The 21,622-nt window shown below is 54.3% G+C and overlaps 1 protein-coding gene across 1 annotated transcript in view; it reads right to left on the reverse strand.

Moving 5' to 3' along the window:
• DHX32 (DEAH-box helicase 32 (putative)) overlaps positions 1 to 21,622 on the reverse strand; it is a 33,395-nt gene that overhangs the window by 7,426 nt on the left and 4,347 nt on the right. Inside the window, exons 2-6 of the mRNA XM_029932770.1 lie at positions 16,869 to 17,062; positions 12,869 to 13,241; positions 6,348 to 6,593; positions 5,875 to 5,974; positions 5,631 to 5,789 (exon numbers count right to left, since the gene is read on the reverse strand). Of these exons, the coding sequence (XP_029788630.1) occupies positions 5,631 to 5,789; positions 5,875 to 5,974; positions 6,348 to 6,593; positions 12,869 to 13,241; positions 16,869 to 17,062 (1,072 nt within the window). The remainder of the gene's footprint in view (positions 1 to 5,630; positions 5,790 to 5,874; positions 5,975 to 6,347; positions 6,594 to 12,868; positions 13,242 to 16,868; positions 17,063 to 21,622) is intronic.

Raw genomic sequence — 21,622 nt, forward strand, 5'->3', positions numbered from 1 at the left:
GTCTCCTTGGCAGTATGAGGACGTGAGCCCGGGCCCCGGCCCCGCGCCCCCCGGCTCCAAGCCCAAGCTCTGCTGTGATCCGCCGCGACCCCCCGAGGCACCTGTTCTGCCTCCCAACGCCTGTGGTCCGGTATCAACTTTTTGAAAACTGCATTGTGTAGGCCCTTCCACAGCCCAGGGCCCATGCCTGCCCCAGAGCGTGGGTAAGGGTCATGCAGGTGGTGACAGCCACAGCATTACTATGTGCCTGTGCGTTTCTTTAAAAAAGTTAATGCTTATTTTTGAGAGAGAGAGAAAGAGCAGGAGCAGAGGAGGGGCAGAAAGAAAGGGAGACCCAGAATCGGAAGCAGGCTCCAGGCTCTGACCTGTCAGCACAGAGCCCGACGCAGGGCTCGAACCCACGAATCGCGAGATCATGACCTGAGCCAAAGTCGGACGCTTAACTGACTGAGCTACCCGGGCACCCCTGTGCCAGTCGTGTTTCTAAGGGGCCCACATCTGGTAACTAATGTATCTTGATAATTCTATGAACCGATGACTCTGATTACACTCCCATTCAGATGAAGAAACAGACCCCAGAAGATGACATAATGCCGGTGTGACACAGTGAGCCAGGGGGCCGTGACCGGAGCCCTGGCAGTCTGCTCAGGAGCCTGAGCCTTCCGGAGCCCCTCTGCCCCAGCTTGCCGACGATGGCCCGTCCCCAGGTCTCGCCCCAGCTTACTTACGCAGTGTCCCCTTTCGCCCCCAAGCACCCTGGCCTGGCTAACGGGTCACATGCTCACGGGACCTAAGGAAAGCCTAACGCGTAATGAGAGCTGAAAATGCCTCCATTCTGTGCCTTCTCAAATCTCTCCCATTCTCCTCTTCACGTTCTGAGAAATTACTTTGTTGCTTCCACAATCTTCCAAGATCCTCAGGTGACCACCCCTGGGTTGTTCTACCATATCTGTGCCTCTTTCTCCCACTCCTACCCGGCACCTGAATGCCACAAAGGACTCGGCGTGGCCTTCACATAGACACGAAACCCGCACTGGGCCCTCCTGCCGGGGTGGCGCCAGGCCACCTGCTCACCCCGGCTGTTTGGGGCGGCAAGCAGCGGACGGAGGCATCCTCGGCGGGGCTGTGAGCACCACCACGTGAGCCCGCCCTCCCTCTGCTCTCCCCGGCACAGACTGTCCTGTTTAAAGACCCTTCTGTGGACCCTGAAGCAAAATCCCTCATTTCCAGTGACGCAGAGACGCACGCATGAACTAGGCTTTCCCGTGGCGGCCGGGATTCCAGAAGATCCTATTTGCTGATGCCTGACGCCTCATCATAAATCAACCCACTGCAGCGTCTTCAGCCCCTCCTCCTGCCGACTTTACTCTGCCCCTGCGTCCTCTCTTGCTTTCCTGAGCCCCCACCCTGCACACGACGCTTGGTAAGTCTGGGGCTCGTCCCATAGACCATTCCGAAGCCGCTGGTCTGGCCACCCCCAAAACAGTCCTGCCTCCAGGCACACAGACGACCTGGTGCATCTCCAGCTTCGGCACAGGCGCCGGCGCCGTCCTGGAGGAGGAGACGTGGTCAGTTGGCCCGGAGCCTCTGGATCCAGATCCGCAGAGAGGTCGTCACCCCCCGATGGAGGCCAGTCTTCAGCACTAGACTGGAAAAAAACAACGGATTCCTTTTTTTCATTCCTAGATCGATATCAGGGGAATTCGATGAATAGCCTGCAGCCTAGTTATGCCAGGTTCATTTTCACACGGCTCACGGACCCTGAAAGGGGTAACACGTTTGCTGCATTTGCGGATTTCAATTAGAAGTTGAATTCATGTAGCAGCTGCAAACATTATCTCTATTTCCTTCCAAAACGATGAGTCAGACTCAGTCCGCGTTTCCCCGAGCGCAGCAGAACCCGGTTGTGCGCGAATTGTCGGGAGGCAAAACGAGGCTGCCACCCTGACCCCTGTCCCCAGTTCTCAGCCCCAGGCAGCGCCGCGGGAGGCCAGCGGGATGTCTGCCGTTTGCTCTTCGGGATCTTTGATGTCACAAAGCCGGCTTTTCTTGTCCCTTCCTGGCAAGGCGGCCAGACACCTGCGGTCTGGAACAGGAAGATGCCCGGGGAAGCGACACGCCGTGATCCCGGGGCCGGAACTGGAACGGAATCTTCAGACCCGAGGCGTGTTTCTGCAGAGCTTGCGCTCTGGAGGGTCTCTGCAGGCTGCCTGCGGCCGGCTGGCCTCGGACAGAAGCCAAGCTGTCTGAAGCCCTGAGGTCACCGATGAGAAACCTGAGAAATGGGGGCACGTGGCCGAGCCTCGCTTTCTTCCTCAGTGACCAGAGGAAAAGCTGGGAGAAGTGGGGGGGGTGGAGGCTACTGGGGGGTTGTCACGCCCTGGCCCTGTCGGACCCATGATCCCCGTGACCCCACACTTTCCAGTAAGACAGTGGCACTGACCCGAGGTGGCCACACACACTCTACGCCTTTACGGCCCGTCGTCAGGCCCCTGCTTTCCCCAGGGCAGCTCCCTCCTAGGGTGGCACACACGTGGGCATGTATTTGTCGCTTCGGCCGGTGACCAAGGAGCCGGGCCCCAAGAACACTCTTCTCCGGCAAGGAAGCCGGGAGCCAAGCAACACCGTCTCACGTCCCCCGAGTCCCGCAGGAGGGTCGCGCTGCTCGGCCGCCACGCAGGTGTGAGCCCATTTTCCTAGGTGCCCAAATGCCACAGACTCCTGGATGGCACTCTAGCCGCCTCTCCTCTGCCCTGCGGCTCACCCTGGAGAAGGTCTCCGCTGCCCTGTGCTCCGACTCCCGCACGGCCTCTCCCCTCAGGGACGCCAGAGGCCCCCGCCCGAGGATGGCCTCCCCGGGGGTTTTGGTGGCTTCCAGGGGCCCCGCAACAGGCCCTGCAGGCTTGGCACAGCAGGCAGACGGGGAGGGCACGGACACTGCAGGAGACCGTCTGCAGTCCTTCTGGAAGGACGGAGAGCTCCCGGAGGAAACTGCTGCAGAGAAAGGAGACGGATTCCAGAAGCGATGAGGAGCACCTCTAGTCCCGCTCCCTCCCCGAGATCCCCCTGCTCCTCACGTGAGAACGTTCGCCTGGAACATCTAAGAGCCCAAAGTTCCCCGGAGAAACTGATTTTCTGAAAGGCCCCAGGGAAGGACGCGAACCTGGTGCGGAGCCAAGTGCACCTGCGGGCCCTCCGGGGGAGGAAGCGTCTGGGGGCGCTCCTGGGGCGGCAGGTGCCGCTGGCCCCGCCCACGCCCATTCCCACACCCTCCGCTGGCCCCGCCCACATCCAGTCTGCACCCACCGCTGGCCCCGCCCACGCCCATTCTCGCACCCTCCACTGGGGCCTCAGCGCCTAGGATGACAAGCCATCTCCAGAGTCGACTTTCCTTTGCACCTTTTCACCTCCAGGTGTGGCATCTTTAGAGGACCTTCCTCTTACTTCACCTACTCAAAATTCTACTAGTCGTTTTCAGAAATACAAGAGAAAGAGTTACTCTAAAATAACGGACTTCTCAAGTGCTTGTAAATCCTACCGGCACTGCTGGGCAAGATGACTGAAAAACACCGGAACGGAGAGAAAGCACCACAAAAAAGTGGAAATTCCACTGTTTACAACTATGAGCTCTGTTTATGAGGCCTTTGGGCTGGTGACTGTCCAGCGCATTAGACCTGGGACCCCAAGAGCAGTAGGTGTCATTCGTGATAAACATACCGAGGATTTCAACCACTGGCCTAGAGTGTGAAAAAAGTTAAGGAAATCCTTTTTACCAGAGCACAAGCGAAACGGAAGCATCAGTGAAAGGCATCCATACTTTGAGTCACGACCCTCTATGGGGGACTCGCGGACCCCCTCCGTCTCAGGGAAGTCAAGCTGCTGGGCGAGAACAAAGTGGTTCCCAAGCCTGGATGCGGGCAGGGGGGCCATGGGAGGGTCCGCTCTCGGGGACTGGTGCTGGCCTCAGCCTGGGGTGGCGGGGCGCTGCACGGAACGGGGTGCCGGGCATTCCCTCCATTCAAGCCGTGTTCCCGCCGCATGCAGGCTGCACTCAGGAAGCGCCACCTGACCGTGACCCGCTCCCGCCAGCTCTAGGGGGTGGGGGCTGGAGGTCTGGGGTGACGTGGAGACCGCCCGAGGACATCCTGAAGGACAAGGGCGCTGACGACGAGGACAGGTGTCTGGGCTCCTGGGGCTCTGGTGTGTTCTAAGGAGACACCCAGGTAGAGGTCACCTCCATCCGTGTACGTCACCTCACTTCTGTTACTCAGTTTCCTCATCTGTGAAATGGGCCGAATTGCAACATTTACCCCAGAGGGTTGTTGTGGCTGCAAACGGCTTACTGTGTCAGTAGAGACCACACACGACCTTGCTGCTCTTCCCAAAGGACAGGCTGATACTTAAATGGGCGAGAATCAGGGGCGCCTGGGCTGCTTGGCCAGCTGAGCGTCTGACTCTTGGTTTCGGCTCAGGTCATGATCTCGCCATTTTTAAGTCTGAGCCCCGTCTGCACTGGTGGAGCAGAGCCTGCTTGGGATTCTCTCTCTCTCAAGATAAACTTTAAAAAAATGTTTTAAAAAGTTAACGGACAAGAATAACAGAGCATTTGCTCTGCTAACCTTTCTTCGCTGGCTGATGTTGACATTTTAAACTAAATAGCAAAGATCACCTCCCTGACGTTATAATGACAGGCAGACTGGAGGAAATATCTGCCCACCAGGTAGGATAAGCTCACAGAATGTGCCAGAAGGTGGGAGGCTAAGAAAAGCCTGTGTGGACTTCCTTTCCTTTCCTTCTTTTTTTTTAGGGTTAATTCATTTTTGAGAGAGAGAGAGAGAAAGTGGGGGAGGGACAGAGTGAGGGAGACACAGGATCCGAAGTAGGCTCCAGGCCCAACGGGGGGCTCGAACTCTTGAACTGTATCATGACATGAGCCGAAGTTGGTCTGTCACTCAACCTACTGAGCCCCCCAGGGGCCCCCCCCCCCCCGGCTTCCTTTCCTGAGGGGAGTGTGCAGGGTGACGGCCCTGCACACGGCCAAGGCCGCCTGCCCCTTTCTTCCCGGGCCTTCCCACAGCCCCGCTGGTTTTCCACTGAGCTGCCAAGGTGAAGGGCGGCACCAGGGGCGTGGCGGGGGGCGGGGATTCTCAGGAGTCCCCAGACTCCGCTCGCTCGGAGAAAGCTGGTCGGCTATAACTACAAAGTCTCAGCCTTCCACAGAGACGCTGGGCTAATTACAAGTTCATTACAAAGGCACGAATGCCCAGCGGAATCCCCGCCGCGGTGCGGGAGGCAGGGCTGCGGGCTTACAGACGCGCCACCGGCACCCCGGAGGCTGCAGGACCCCCGTCCCCTCGGCTGAAGGCAGCTGCAGATCCACCCCTGCCCTGCCCACCGCCCAGGCTCCAGGGTCCAGATCATTCTCCAGGGTCAGGCTAAGTAGTTCCTAGAGGTCTGTCAGAATATGACTTCAGAGAACGTTTCCCTCTAATGGAACACCTCTTGGGTGCGATGAAACCCCCACCTGCACCTCCAGATGCCACCTGCTCGCAGGCCCGGGCCTGGGGGCGGGGGCAGGGGGCAAGGGCCACGCCCCGGCCACGGGCCGAGAACGCGGAGCCCAGAGCTACCTGGTCGGTTCATGAAGTCGCAGTGGCCCAAGCCCGCGATGTCGATCCTCTTCAGGAAGAGCACCAGGCCCGTCAGGTTGGCCTCCTGCATCTCGGCCGGCTTGAGCGGCCGCATGTCTTTGGCGGCGAACTCCTCCGAGTACAGGCAGAAAAGCTTTCCTGGAAGACACCGGGGGAGATGGCTGACGTCTCCGGGTGGCTCCCATCGGGGACCTGCCACCGGTTTCCGCGGCCGTGGAGCTACCTGAGGAGGAGGGGCCGAGAAGCTGCTGGCGGACCTCGGCCTGGCTCCGGCTGATGGGCCGCGTGACCAGGGAGCTGGCTCGGATTCTCGGGTTGTACACCTTCAAACGGAAACACAGCCTCGTCACTGTCACATCGCGCAAGACCTCGCTGGGCCTGGCGGGGGCTGCGTGGCCTGCGGCGCTCTGTGAATGCTCGGCCCCGGGCTCGTGCTCTCTGGGTGGCATTTATGACCGCTTGGCTTGCCTTGCGACAGAAATGCTGGCGCCTGGATGAGTGGATGCCCAGGCTGTCTGCTGCCAGCGTGTGGTCAACAAACACGCGACCTCGGCACCTCCTGAAACACTGGTGGGTCACTTCTCAAAGCCTGACCCCGTGAATGACGGACGGTCACAGGCCGCATGGAGGAAAGGCTCAAGAAACGGATTCTCGACACTGACCAGCAGGCTATTTACACACATGATAACAGCTTACCTTTCTCCTTTCCACGCCCACGTCAATGACAAATCTGATGGTGTTGCTCCAGATCAAAGACTCCCCGGAGCTGGCGGTGAGCACCACTCTCCGCTGATACACTTGGCACCTTTTTTCCGCCTCCTCATTGGGCTTGAACAACGCACATTTCTCTTCCGGATACAGAGGGACCACCACCAGCTCTCCAAGATCTGGGTTTAAGTTCGATCCCTCTTGACAGACAATATCATAGGCTTTCTCAATATCCTACAGTAAAAAATAACATCATCCGCGAGAATGAAACGTGTTACAACTTCACTTAAAAAAATGATGTCTATGTTACATAAAACTATAGGCAAAAGGTACATCAGGTGCGCAGGGAAAGAAATACCTGTGTTGTTGTCTCTGTGAGTCATTACATGAAAAGACACAGCTGGACGCATACGTTTCTCTGGGTAGTTAAACCGAACTTAGAAACAGTTTAACTGCTTTTGGTCCAAAATGGTCTTCCTCTTGTGAAACGCACTACCTGTGCCTTTTTATGCATTTATCTATCCTATTTTTTCTAGATTGATGCAATTTCTCACATCTGTTAACAATGACAGGTAAACAGAAGCTATCCTTGGATCGATGATGATGTATCACTGTGTTTTTTTAAGATTGTGAACTATTTTTTTGTACTTTTGCTTGTTTAGAGACATACAGAGTGCAAGTGGGGGAGGGGAAGAAAGAAAGGGAGACACAGAATCAGAAGCAGGCTCCAGGCTCTGAGCTGTCAGCACAGAGACCAACGCGGGGCTCGAACTCACAAGCTGTGAGATCAGGACCTGAGCTGAAGTTGGATGTTTAACCAACTGGGCCACCCAGGCGCCCCCATCACCGTGCTTTAATGGTGGAACCTGAATTTTAAAACAATCTCTGGGTTCCAATACAAGCATATGCACACCCATTCCATAATCAGGGTCTCCGGGTCACTCTGAAATTATCTGGACCCATTACCCTTTAAGATCGCATAAATGGAATGAAGTCGCTGCTAACTTACACATCGTGGCGTGATTCAGGCATTTACAAATATCCTTTTAAATTGTTTCGTTGCCAAATGTATTGGAAAAAAAAAATAGTTTCCCCTAAAACTACATGTAAGTAATTGGACCAAAATGCTCAAAAGGCATTTTAGATAGTATTTTTCTATTTCTCAAAAATTACTAGTTTTTTTAGGCCTTCGAATAAAAAAAGGTGTCATTTAATATAACTCTTAAACCTCTGAAATCTGTCTCTAAAGTTCTACTTTGTTAAGGGCCCAACTAACAAACTGCCAAATGGAAGAAGCCTCATTTTATTCATTAGATTTCACTAAAAATCTACGTGAAAAAGACGACTTGTCGTGACCGGCTAGAGTTTTGAAGACCTATGACCTCTTGCATTCTCCAGCCCCCAGCCCCTTCTCCTTCCTCCCTTCAGCTGTGGAAGAGGGCTGAGTTGACTCAGGGATCTGGAGGGGACACATCTGCCTAGAAAAACGGCACCACGGGTCTCGAAGGCCTGGGGAGAGTTGTTGGAAAGTGACCCCCGGGCTGCCAGGGGGAGCCCCGAGGCCGGGCACAGGCTGCCAGGGGGAGCCCCGAGGCCGGGCACAGGCTGCCCAGAGCAGTGGGAGGGCTGGCCTCCTGTGTAGATGCCTCTCTTCCGCACAGAGGGTGGCTTCCCTGGGGCAGATTTCCACCAAGCAAAGAGAGTACCTGCTGATCACAATGAACGAAAACTAAAACTAAAACTTGCCAGTCGGGACAAAACGACTTCTCCGTATTTATAATTCTGATCACACCCTCATTCCATCTGCGGCTGGCCTATTAGAAATGACCAGGAGAACAGGGATGTCTCCCGGCCCCTGGCTGCTGCTCGGCCCCCAGGACAGGCCCCATCCCCCTGGACGACGTCCTCAACAAGGCCGCCGCAGACGCTCCTGGAGGTGGACGAGGGGACGGATTCCAGCAGCCCAGTGCGAGCAATTCTTTTTCAAAATAAACCTTCAAATTGCACTCAAACATTTCTTATTCTCTTAGGATATGCTTTAAAAAGTGATTTGGGCCACTCAGTTTTTATTTGCTTCTAGTTGCTAAAACTCTCTGGGCTCAAAGGTTGAGTTTTGCTCCGAATGGAGAATGAAAAGAATAAAAGAACTGCTCAACAGGAAAAATCGACGCTGACGGTGTGTTCAGTGGGGGCTCCTCAGGCTCAGCTGACACAGGCTTTGAGGCCAGAACCTTCAGACTTTGAAGAGAAAAAAGGTCTAAAATACTATTTATTTTAAAAAACAATTTTTGTTTATTTCCGAAAAAGACAGAATGTGAGCAGGGAAGGGGAAGAGAGACGCAGCGTCTGAAGCAGGCTCCAGGCTCTGAGCCGGCAGCACGGAGCCCGACGCGGGGCTCGAACCCACGAACCACTAGGTCACGACCTGAGCCGAAGTCGGACGCTTCACTGCGGAGCCACCCAGGGGCCCCCAAAATACCGTTTGTTCATATTCTTCTTACTCAGCGTGCGTGTGCACTTACCCACGTGGGGCCTTCCTAAGTCACCCGCAAAGCCATGGCGAGCACGGCGACACGTGCAGGGAGCTCCCCGGCCCCCAGGACGAAAGGCCCAGGGCCACAGGGTTTCCAGGCGACGGGCCTTTCTGTTGAGAGCGGCACCGCGTCTGGCTGCTGGACACATAAACCTCAGCCTCGTTTTCTTTTTTTTTTTAACTTTTTTTTTTAATGTTTTATTTATTTTTGATACAGAGAGAGACAGAGCATGAGAGGGGGAGGGGCAGAGAGAGAAGGAGACACAGAACCGGAAGCAGGCTCCAGGCTCTGAGCCAGCGGTTAGCACAGAGCCTGACGAGGGGCCCGAACCCACGAATGTGAGATCTGACCTGAGCCTAAGCCGGAGGCTTAACCGACTGAGCCACCCAGGCGCCCCTCATTTTCGACTTAACGCCTTTCACCCTTTTTCTCAGGTTAAAAGGTAAATGATAGTGACCTGTAAACACGGAGGGCTCGAATCTCAGCTGAGCGTCAGGACGCCGGGCAGCCGTGTCGAGGGGGTCAGGTCACAGCGGGCGAGGCGCGGAGCAAGCGGTTACCGAGAATGGGAGGCCCCGGCGCTCGCCAACGCCAGGGGTCCACGAGCGCTTCTACCACGCAACATGCGTCTCTTAGGGGGCCCCTGGGGGCTCAGTGGGTGAGGCAGCCGACTGCCGCTCAGTCACGATCTTGCAGTTCGTGGGGTCGAGCCCCGCATCAGGCTCTGTGCTGACAGCTCAGAGCCTGGAACCTGCTTGAGATTCTGTGTCTCCCTCTCTCTCTGCCCCTCCCCTGCTTGCGTGCTCCCTCTCAAAATAAACATTAAAGAAACTTTTAAAAAATTACATAAAATAAAATGTATCATTTAAAGGGTGCCTAGATGGCTCAGTCAGTTAAGCATCTGACTCTTGATTTGGGCTCAGGTCATGATCTCACGGTTTGTAGGATCGAGCCCCATGTGGGGCTCTGTGCCGACCGTGTGGAGCCGGCTTGGGATTCTCTGTCTCTCCCTCTCTCTTTGCCCCTCCCCCGCTTGTTCTCTCTCTCTCTTTCTCTCTCAAAATAAATAAATAAGCATTAAAAGATTTTTAAAATAAAAATGTATCTCTTAAAAAATGACAACTAGTACATTTCTATTAATGTGCTTAACTGCTTGGATGTGCTTTCACAGGACACTTAACTGTTGTGGCAGATTTTAAACTTTTAGGTGGAAATCAAGAAAGCCTCAAGTAGCAGTGTGGGGAGGAGGGGGGACCAACAGCAGCTAACATGGACTTCGGAGCAGGGCAAACATTTCAGGGACACCCTGCTAGGCCACAGAAGAGAGGGGGCAGCTCTCGATGGTAATCCTGGCAGAGGACGAAGACAGAAAAGTCCGCAGGAGACGGGCCTGTGTCCAGCCTGTGAGGTGGGACCTGGGGACGTGTGAAGGGAGGCGGAGCTGAAGCGGGAGGGAAAGCTGGTCCCGGCAGAGGCCTGCTGGGCCCCGGGCTGCCCCGGTCACCAGCGCCGCCTGCCCACCGCGGCGGCCTCAGCCCGGGGGTCCACACGCAGCCCTCCCCCCGGGGTCACCGGCAAGACGTTCAGACTCTGTAAGACGGTGGTTCCTTGGTAGAAGATGTCTTCCTGGATACCACAGTTTCCACTTGTAAGTGGAGCGGGAGAAACTTAACAGAGGACCATGGGGAGGGGAAGGGGGAAAAATAGGTGGGGAGAGGGAGGGAGGCAAACCATGAGAGACTCTTGAATACTGAGAACAAACTGAGGGCTGATGGGGGAGGGGGAGAGGGGGAGGGGGGTGATGGGCATCGGGGAGGGCACTTGTGGGGATGAGCACTGGGTGTTACGTGGAAACCAACTTGACAATAAACTACAAAAGAAAAAAGAAAAGGCAACGTCTTCCTGTCCAACTTCATGCAAGACGCTAAGCCTTGCTGAGCCCAGACTTTCACTGCTTCCGCTAAACGCCTCTTCTGAAGTCTGACGATTCACAAGCTAACATGTCAATAATTACAGCTTAGTTAAACTTAGAAGAATCGAGAGCTTTTTTTAAAGACCATCTCCCCCAGTTCTGTTACGCACTTTATTTCTCAAAAACCCACTTTGGAATTTTTGTCTCCTTGGACTTGAAAGACGACTACTCCGGCTCGTCACTCTTAATTACACGCTCTCCCCGCCAGAGACTTCCGTCCTCTTTCTCCCCTGGCGAGTGACCGCTCCTTCTGCCAGCCCTCCCTTCCCGAGGCTTCGCCGGGTCACCCTGAGAACCCGGGATCGTCTTCGGGACTCCTGCCCCTGGCTGCCTACTCATCTTGCTATTTCCTCAGGCCTTTCCCGAACCATGCAGGCTGAGGAAATGGTAACAGAATAAATCGCTCCAATAGGGACATCTACTGATGACACCCTATAATCCATGCGCGAAAAATCGCTAGATCTACGACAGTCATCGTATATCTGAGATCCTGAGTCCCTCTCTGTGTGGGAGCAGGTAAAATCTACGTTCATGTGAGAAGACTGTCAGCAGTTCCCGACGCGTCCATACGGCTCCGAGGGAGAGATGTGGTCCCCGTCTTCGCGCAGCCGGTGCCTTGGCCAATATCAAGCAATTTCCTTTTCCCTTTTTGGTTTCTGCTTTCTCACTGGAATCACTACCTATCTAGCTCATAGTCTACTAAAAACTAGTACTTTTACTGAATAAGATGATGGGCAGGAAAAAAAGGCCAGGAAATTAGTCTCTAAAAAGAAAGACAGAATCGTTGAAGTTCTGGGGGCTTCTGGAATCAGCCGAGAAAGCAGCGGAGGGGAAGCAGGCCGGTGCCCAACCGCAGATAAAAACAGAAACAAAATCCAGGGTGAGCCCAGATGGTATCCTGACCATATAAAAGCAGGAGCAAGTGCTTGGTTATACATTTTTTTTAAGTTTAGTTATTTGGGGGTGCCTGGGTGGCACAGTCAGTTAAGCGTCCGACTTTAGCTTGGGTCATGGGTTCAAGCCCCACGTCGGGCTCTGTGCTGACAGCTCAGAGCCTGGAGCCTGCTTCGGATTCTGTGTCTTCCTCTCTCTCTGCCCCTCCCCTGCTCATGCTCTCTCTCTCAAAAATAAACATTAAAAATTTTTTTTTAAATAAAGTTTATTTTGAGTGAGAGAGAGAGAGAGAGCAAGCACGAGCATGAGTGGGGGAGGGGCAGAGAGAGAAGGGGAGAGAGAGAATCCCAAGCAGGCTCTGCGGTGCGTCCAGCCCCACGTGGGACTCGAACTCACAAAACCGTGAGATCATGACTTGATCCGAAACCAAGAGTCAGACGCTTAACCGACTGAGCCACGCAGGTGCCCCTCGGTGATACATTTCCAACTGTTCTTTTGAAAACACATTTTCCAGGATCCATGTAAGATCTTTTCTCATCCTGTTTAAGAAAAGGAGCCCCAGGGTAGGGAGACCGTCTTCTGGGTGTCCACCTAGCACTCCACTGACGGCTGCAGGGGCCCGAGGGACGCGTCAGGGCTTTGGGTAGACCCTCGTCCCCAGCGAACGCTCCTGGTCACATGGGAGACAGAGTGTGACGAGAGTCAGTGCGCACTTCCCTCCCGAGACCACCCGGGGACACGGGGGGTGGGGGGCAGCCCCGGCTGTGCATCCGGGGGCCCGGGACGCTTGGCCCGAGCCTGGCAGGGGCCAGTCCACTCTGGAGACTGGGGCCGGGGACCCCCGAGCCGCCTCCCGGGGTCCTGGGTTCTCCCTGCCTGGGATTTCGGAAGCAAGTTCATGGTCTCCTTTCAGAACCTGTTTTATTTACCCTGACTGTGTGTCCTCTTGAGTATTTAGAAAAAGGGCGCGATGGAAGCAAACATTTAAGCAGTGAATCAGCAAACGAAAGCGGCACGTTAATTATTAAACGCGTCCCAACAAGGTCAGAAGGCGCCCCCACCCCGAAGTCACCCTGTTCGTCTGTCAGGACAGACTCTTACTTACTTACTCGCTCACAGGCCAGGAAGACCACGATGTCCCCCTTCTCGCCGGACTGGTGAATCTCAAGGATGAGGCGTAAAGCAGACTCGAGCGCGCCCGTCTGCGCCCCGCTCAGGAACACGGCCTCCGCGGGGGGCCGGGCCTTCACCGCCACGACGGGCGCGCTGCCGTAGTAAGACGTGAGCTTGCTGACCAGGCGGGGCGGCGAGTTGATGACGAGCTTCAGCGCCGGCCTCGCCGCCAGGACGCCCTTCAGCAGCCCCAGCAACACGTCCGTGGCGATGCTCCTCTCGTGCACGCCGTCCAAGACGACGACCCCGTAGCCGCCCAGGAGCGGGCTGGACATCATCTCCCTCTGCAGCATGGAGTCCGCGCAGTACCTGCAGGGAAGGCGCAGCCCAGCTAGCGCTCCCGCCCCTCCGCCGTCCCCGCTCTCTGCCGCAGGCGTTCCAGTGCCCGAACCGCACGCCGCTGCCACCCGCTCTCGTCCGAAGGAGGTCGTTTCGATCGACGCCACTTCCTTCACGTCAGACTAGTCGCCCGCCTAAGCACTGACCCAGGGAGGGGACAGTGTGTGCCTGTCTTGGGTACACATCGAGGCTTACTTACAAAGGGGAAGACGGGGACTTATGTAAAACTCCACTTGACTCGGCAAAGCCCGGCCTTCCAGATGATTCGGTGATGCTAAAGGAACACTAAGGCTCGGTCCTAAAACCACACAAACCTTCCGTTTTCCCTAGAACACAAAGATCTACTTCCTACCTTTATGTTGGTAAGATCAGGTCTAGAGTGCTTAAAAAAGCACTGTGCCCAGTAACTGTGTAAAATACATAAATATTTGGATGTTGTTAAAGTCTTGGGAAATGCAGTTTCTATTCAAGGTCCTAATACAGAGTTCCTGGAGGCTAAAAATGAAATAGAGGCAAGTTTTACTAGTAGTTTCTGAAATTAAATACACTGAATTTGACTTCGAATGAAAGTCTGAGTACCTCTTTCAAAACCTGTGTTCTAGCAGGTCCATACTTAAAATTCATGTGTCGTTCTACAAAACATCCTCATCCACAGTTTTCAGAGAGACTATTGTAGGTATATTTAGGTATCCACGGTTTCAAAAAAGGCCACAAAAAAAGCTTGAAGAAGAACTGAGTTGTTACATAACATCCGGAAAAATAGCAGTAGGCATAAAGACTGATTACTAAGTATGTCTTATGTACCTAATAGATTAGATACTAAGGGGTCACCAAGAAAACGAGAAAGAGGATACCAAATACAGAACAGTGCCTCCCACGATTGGTAGTTAACTTTAAATCCTCTCATTTAAATAGCTATTCACTCTGAGGTTATTAAAAATTATGGCTAGAATTAGATCCAAGAAAATGAATCTGGTTCCAATTTACCTTAATAATGAGAAGTCGCTAACAGGGACAAGGTGCTCACACGTGTGGGTCCCACACGTGACCTCATTTTGCCCTGCCGCCCACCCCGCGGGCACGGAGAGCAGGCACCCCACCTTGCGGCACAGAGAAGGGGGGTGGCTTGTGCCGGGTGCAGGGGGGCAAGCGGCGGAGACACGCATCCGACAGCCACGTTGCCACCGCCTCAGAGCCCGGAACTCGGGAAGAAAATGGGGGGCTGCTTTCTGCAATCAGAGGGGGCTTCTCACTAGCTGTGGCCTCTGCTGCAACGCCCGCTTTGTCAGCCACAAATCAGGGCATGCGCGGACGCTGCATGGGTGGGGGGTAGGGGGGCGGTCAGGGCGGAGAAGAAAGAGCCGCCTCCCAGCGGTGAGAAAAACTGCCAAGTGAGGATAAAAAGGCACTGTGAGGGCCGGGCCCCCAGCAAAGGCGGCAAAAGGGGGCCCAAGGGGGGCCCCAACTCCCATCCACCTCCGGAGGTTACCTGCAGTTTAGACCCCTACAGCTGGGAGCTACTTTCCATATTAAGAAAGAATGCTACGTGCACAAAAGAATGAAACAAATGTTGACATAAATCAGAGCCCCTCCTGCGGCGCCAGGATGGAGCGCTTGGGTGGGGGGTGCGGCTCTGCCATCAGATAACCCCCACGGAGCTACGTCCCAACACGTGATAGAGCTTTAAAGGGTGAGCCGAGTCTTCAACCTGCCCTGACCACATTGGTAGATTTCTCCACAATCGTTCATCTCCGTGGCTTTCTAAAAAAGTTAATTAATTAAATTTACACTCGATCTGTATTAAGATCAAAATACTGTAACGTTTCATTTCGAAAGTGACTCAACTCAGAGTCCCTGGCAAAAGGTCTCCAGAGGGCAGACGGCATTAACGGTCTACAAACACACACACCAACGTGAGAACATAGTCAGAGCTGCCCTGGGCCCCTGGGAGGCCACTTCAAAATGGGAAGGATGAAGAGTGACTCTGTCAAGGTCAGGGCCCCTTCACTTTTTCGGGGTCATAGGTCCTGCCCGTCCACACCAGCAGGGAGGTTTTTACCTACATCACCTGTTATCAGTTACAGACCATTGCATGATAGAGCTTATGCATCTATACTAATCTGACGCCCCGGGGACACCTTGGCTACAACGAAGAAGGTCCCATCCATCTCTTTTTTTTTTCTTTTTTTTTTAAATTTATTTTTGAGAGACAGAGAGAGATAGCATGATCAGGGGAGGATCAGAGAGGAGAGGGAGACACAGAATCCGAAACAGGCTCCAGGCTCTGAGCTGTCAGCACAGAGCCTGACGCGGGGCTTGAACCCACGAATGTGAGATCATAACCTGAGCTGAAGTTGGCCGCTTAACCAACTGAGCCACCCAGGCTCCCCCATACATCTCTTCCAGAAGCTCAAGTCACGGTGCTGCTGAAGGGAAGACCCCTTGTGGTCTCACACCAGCCTGAACACCAGATTTGAGGGAAAGCCGCTTAGTACAAACCTAATGAGTCACATGGGCTCTCTGAATGCGAGAAGTCTCCAGACCGTTCCGCTAGAGGCTCTCGGCTCTCTGGGCACCCCTCCCCCCTTCCCCTGGGAAATCGGCTGAACGCCCTCTACGAGCGCAGCAGGTCAGATGGTGGGGGCGCATGGACGGGTGACCTACACCCACGGGCAACAGAGACACCACCGCCGTCATGCTGGGCGCATCTTCCTCGTGGTGGCCCCACAGAGGGGTCACAGACGTGCAGGCGTACTGCTCCCGAGAGACCTGGGCCCTGGGCCCCTGCAGTGGCCAGGCGGTGCCGCCGGCCAAGCAGCCGGAGGTGCTGTTAAATGTGCCCGCTTCCGAGGTGGGCTAGGTCCCAAAACTTGCTGAGGAACACGCCTCAGCAGAGGGCTCTCCCCCAGCTGTCCTTTCTCTGGCCCCTTCCCCTCTGTGCGTTCGGCCTCGGAACGCTCTGTGCAGACGGACTCTCACGATGAATCTAAAAACAGCGATAAAAAGATGCCCCTTTCTCGTGGCTTGTGGTAGCTCGCGAGGGACTCCCGGGCACCTGCAAGACTCTGAGGAGCGCCGCTCGGAAACCGCTGGTCTGACCCGCCGTGAAGACGGCTGGCATCGCAGAGAGGCCCAGGCCCGTGCTGTCTAACTGCCGCTGCGGCGGGGGGAGGGAGGCCTGCCTGGAGTAGGTGACCCCTCCTGTCTAGCAGGATCTAGCCACGCCCAGCGGAGGGCACATGGGCACAAAGAACCACACGGAACGTGTCGACCTGGCGGCCACCCGGGAACTTGTATGGACGCGTCACGAGGAGAAGCCCGAGAAGCAGGACCTTGCCGGTCTCTGGGTCCAAACCACCCAGGCCGTGACCGTCCCCGGAGGGCTCTGGGGAGACACGGGCGGGTGCAGACAGGCAAGCCCCAGTGACGCCGGGGCGGGAAAACCACCAGCGTGTGTCTGGCCGGGACAGCCGGGCCGGGTGCCAGCACGCGTTACAGACGCTTAGACGGCGGACCGCGGGACCACGCCCGTGTGGGTCCGGAGAACCCGGGCCGAGGGTCACCAGGCCCCCGGGGCAGACCCCCCCCAGAACCGACCTCAGGATGGTTTCACTGGCGCAGCAGTTTTCAAAGGGGATCACGTAGCCGACTTCGTGCCCAATGTTCACGTCCATCTCGTCGGCCACCCGGAGGGCCAGCTGCACGGCGCTCTGTGCGTGGACCTGCGTGCACACCACGCCCCCGTGCTGGTAGTGGACGGACAGGCAGTACTCGGCGCACCACTGAGGAACCTTCGACAGGGAAAGAGGACACGGGGTCAGCTTCCTCGGGGACCCCCACTTCCTCCCACCATCCACCCCGGTTAGGGGACCTCTGAACAATCTCTGCTTATGCACGGCGTTATTCCTAGTAAATTACCTCAATAAAGTTCAGGGTTATTCCCAGTAAGTTACTAAATAAAGTTCAGGGTTATTCCCAGTAAATTACTAAATAAAGTTACAGGGTTATTTCTAGTAAATTACTAAACAACGTTAAGACCAAACACCAGTTAGCAGGGACTGAGAAAGTTTGACTTCTTCCAGACGGAAAACAAACAAACAAACAAAGAGCACATAAAAAATGAAAGGCAGGTTAAAAAAATTTCCTTTAACCTCAGCTATGTTTCCGAAAAGACTAATGTATTTACAGACTGTTATTTTCTTCCAGTTGGAACGAAGTTCCAGCAGAACTATGGCTTCTGGTATCAACTACTGTGTTTTAAGTGACAAATATGAAACAGCACTTCATGCCTCCAAATCAAGCTTTACAATGAAGCATAAATAGCCACAACGTATCCCTGTAAGAGAAGCTGATGTCCACTAGCATGGACGCTGCTGACATACAACGTGAAGTGAGCCCAGTGAGCTGGCCAACCGCTCCACCCAGGTTTGGAGAGAGTCCATTCCCAGGCTGCTGCTGAGTCATTTGTACTATAAACCCTTTTACTGAAAACGTATTGCAGAGTAATTGGTTTTATTAAGCTCATTTGTGCAAGAATTAGTATACTAGAAAGTACCTGTTTCATTTGTATGCTATAACCTCAAGAACTATTAGTAAATAATACTTTGTTACATTTTTTTTAATGTTTCTTTGAGAGCAAGCGAGCACGAAGAGAGGGAAGAGCAGAGAAACCCAAGCAGGTTCCCCACTGTCAGCCCAACGTAGGGCTCAAAACTCCTGAACCGTGAGATCACGACCTGAGCTGAAAATCCAAGAGTTATCGGATGCTTAACCGACTGAGCCACCTGTGTGCCCCATTACATGTGTTTTTAAAATAGATTAAGAGTGTTATTTTTCTTAATGTTTATTTATTCTTGAGACAGAGACAGCAGGAGTGGGAGAGGGGCAGAGAGAGACACACAGTCTGAAGCAGGCTCCAGGCTCTGAGCTGCCAGACAGAGCTCCACGCGGGGCTCGAACCCACAGACTGCAAGATCATGACCTGAGCCGAAGTTGGATGCTCAACGGACAGAGCCACCCAGGCGCCCCTCCAAGAGTGTTTTTAAATAGATCTAAGCTATTTAGAGGTTTTCATGTGTTAAATTATTTTGAGATTTGCTATTTCCTAGACCCATCATGGAACTCTTAGATTTTACTCCTTACTATAATTTGACACTTAGCCAGAAATCGTAAGTAACTCCAAAATGAGGCACCGCTGCAGACTGCCAAACCCAATGAAGATCAACAGTGCAAACGTAGTTCCTCCATTTTATGATAGGTGTCACCCTTGTCAACAGGTTTACAGCTAACCAGTAATGAACGTATTCGGCGCCCACTCTGTTCTATGAAAGATGAATGTGTAAGGTACCACGCTCAGGAAATCTGGAATCAAGGCACTACAGGGGCCAAAGTCCAGAGTCCCGGGTCTGGTTTGCTACTAGTTTGCTAGGTTTTCGTTTTTGTTCAGTAATTTCTACGCCCAACATGGGGCTCAAACTCACGACCCCAAGACCTACAGTCGTGTGCTCTTCCGGCCGCTGGGCATGGAGCCCACTTCAAAAACAGAAACAGGGCGGGACTGACCACACGCATACTGTGCTGCACGTAGGATGTCTGCGGACACGGCCGAGTGACCAGCTGAGCACGAGTCTGGCTAACTGCAGGGAACCCCCTCCCTGCGGCTCTGACCGCAGATGACACTCAGCCCCCGCGGGAACAGCCCCACGCGGGGAGCAGCGCAGGGAAAGCAGCGAGGCGATCTCCGGCCTCTTCCGTACGAATCCCCTGGCCGCACACCTCTCTGGATCACTCCAAGCCAGCGAGGGCACCTCGTTAGGTTGGTGCCTTAGCAAATGCAAAGTCCTGGCTGAAGAAAAAGTGTGATTCAGCAACTGCTAGAAATGTGGACGTTTCGTGATCTCAAGGGACACCAGAGCAGGTTCCCAGAGCACGCCTGCACCGGCCCGTGACTAGAATAACCCGGGGCCGCGCCTGCCTGGGGTCCATTCTCCCCAGGAAGTGGCTTTGGCTTTGTCCTAATAAACCTAAGCCTCTTACCAACAAGTTATGCACCTGCTCGAGACTTCATCTCTGTCTTCCACGGTTTCTCTGTAGGAGGCAGTGCCCCTCCCCCGCGGTACTGAGAACGGATCTGAAGGCGGCAGGGCCGGAACTTGGCGCAGGAGTACCTGCACCTGCGATCAATCATTTGGCTTTGCTCTTTCCAGAAACACTGAGTTCTAGGCCACTGCGTGCCTTAAATAACCCTTCAGAACTCGGCAAACGTTGTCTAATCTGCTGAACAAAATCCGAAACTACCCTTTTAACACCTGAAAAAAAACAGACCCACTTACAAATTTGTCGAGGGATCCGGGCAATAGACAACACCCCAAGTTATGTATTCGGTGTAGAAACTCTCTCTGCCGGAAATCACAACTGCAAACATTTTCATTCTGAACTCACCCACCAATTGTTTCAAGTTCCCTCAACCCCACTGTTTGCCACTGCCCGGACCGCGTCATGTGCCAAAGGTGTGAAAGCCCGAGCCAAAGCCCGGCCGGGCCGCCTCTGGGCCGCGCGAGGCGGGCCATGGCTGCCGCAGTGCGCGGCGAGAACATGCATCCCCGGCTCTCGGCTCCGGCCTGGAAGGACGTCCCCGGCACGCGGGCCCGTGTGCGGCTCGAGACCGGGGGCGGGGGGTCCTCTCAGTAACCAGAGTCCCATCCCCCCCAGGCTCCATCAACTCAAGCTGGACTTCCATGCTGTACAAAGTCACAAAGGGGAGGAAAGATGCCCCGTGCTCTGGGCAGCGGAGGCCGGGGGCTGGGCCTGGGAGAGTTGGGGCCCGGGGTCCTCGGGTGGCCCGATCCAGCAGGGCCAGGACAGCGGTGGCAGCGGCATCCCTGTGCGGGCCCCCGGCGGCCACCGGACAGCCATGCGAGTTACACCGTCCTCCCGCCCACTGCCGAGGCTGGTCTCATCCCATCGCAGGGACACGCACGTAAATGAAGTGACACGGAAAGGCATCTGCGAGACACAACTCCACTCCCGTCACTATCGCCTAGTCCCAGAGGCCCTGAGCGCTCTCGGACGCCACTCATCTGTCGGTGACAGTGTGGTTTCCTCCGTAGGACCCGGAGGCCGCAGCCGGTGCCAATGGGTCCTGTCGCTCACCCTTCCTCCGGTACCAGAATCACGGCGTCCGAAGTTAGAAGTACTTGGAGCTGGAAACAGAGGCTTCAGCACGAATTGACAGTTTTTAAGACAGAGAGAGACAGAAATAAAGACAGAACTATTTAGAGAGAAATAGAGAGAAATAGAGCTACAGATAGAGAAAACGGGGTTACGGGGAGGCGGGAGAGGTGGCATCCCCCCCCCCATACCTGCTTCCTGGCTCTGTTAACTGACGGCGCCTGGAGGCAGTGACAAGCCGATGGCAATGCCACATGGTGCCCAGATCGTGGTTCCTAAGTACAGTTCTCCACCCAAAGGAACCCGGGCTCCTTGAGGAAAATGGTTCTAAGACGGGAACGGGGAGCACGCAAGACAGGCCTGTCACGTCTCACGGGGCCAGAGAGCAAAGAAGTGCTCCGAGAGTGACAGGCATATCAGAAGGACACAGACGTCAGCCCGCAGGCCGTGTCGGGGACAGGCTGAGCAACACAATGAATGGGCTTAATAATGAATAAAGGAAGAACATATGAGCCCACATCAAAGTGAATAAATGAAAAAATAAATCATGAAGAGGAAGTTTAGCTTTACCAAAGAATTCCGAATATTAACCATGGAGGAAATGTCAGAACGAGAAAAGTCACCAACTCGGTTGGCATCAGAGTCATAATGTCAGAGTGACCCGCGGATACACCACCAGCAGGTGCGCACCTGATGAGAAGTGCACTTTACACAGTCTCCCGCGATCTCCCCAGATCTTTACTTTCATTTAAAAAAAAGTTTTAACATTTATTTTTGAGAGACAGAGAGAGACAGGGCACAAGCAGGGGAGGGGCAGAGAGAGAGGGAGACACAGAATCTGAAGACAGGCTCCAGGCTCTGAGCTGTCAGCACAGATCCCGACGCGGGCTCGAACCCACAAACTGTGAGATCATGACCTGAGCTAAAGTCAGATATTTAACTGACTGAGCCACTCAGGTGCCCCTTACCTTCATTTTTTTTTCCAAGTGAAACACTGATTTTTTTTTTTACTCCATTATGTAAAAGCTCTTAAAAATATTTCACAGAAGACTTCTACAAAAACGATCATCACAACCCTGTTGGAATAGCAAAACACTGGAAGCAACCCGCAGGCCCATCATCAGGAGAATGGGTATATAAACTGTGGTAGGTTCGTGCAAGGAGAGACCATCAAAAGGAAA

This window comes from Suricata suricatta, chromosome 2 (assembly GCF_006229205.1).
Source record: "Suricata suricatta isolate VVHF042 chromosome 2, meerkat_22Aug2017_6uvM2_HiC, whole genome shotgun sequence".
Classification (NCBI taxonomy): Eukaryota; Metazoa; Chordata; class Mammalia; order Carnivora; family Herpestidae; genus Suricata; species Suricata suricatta.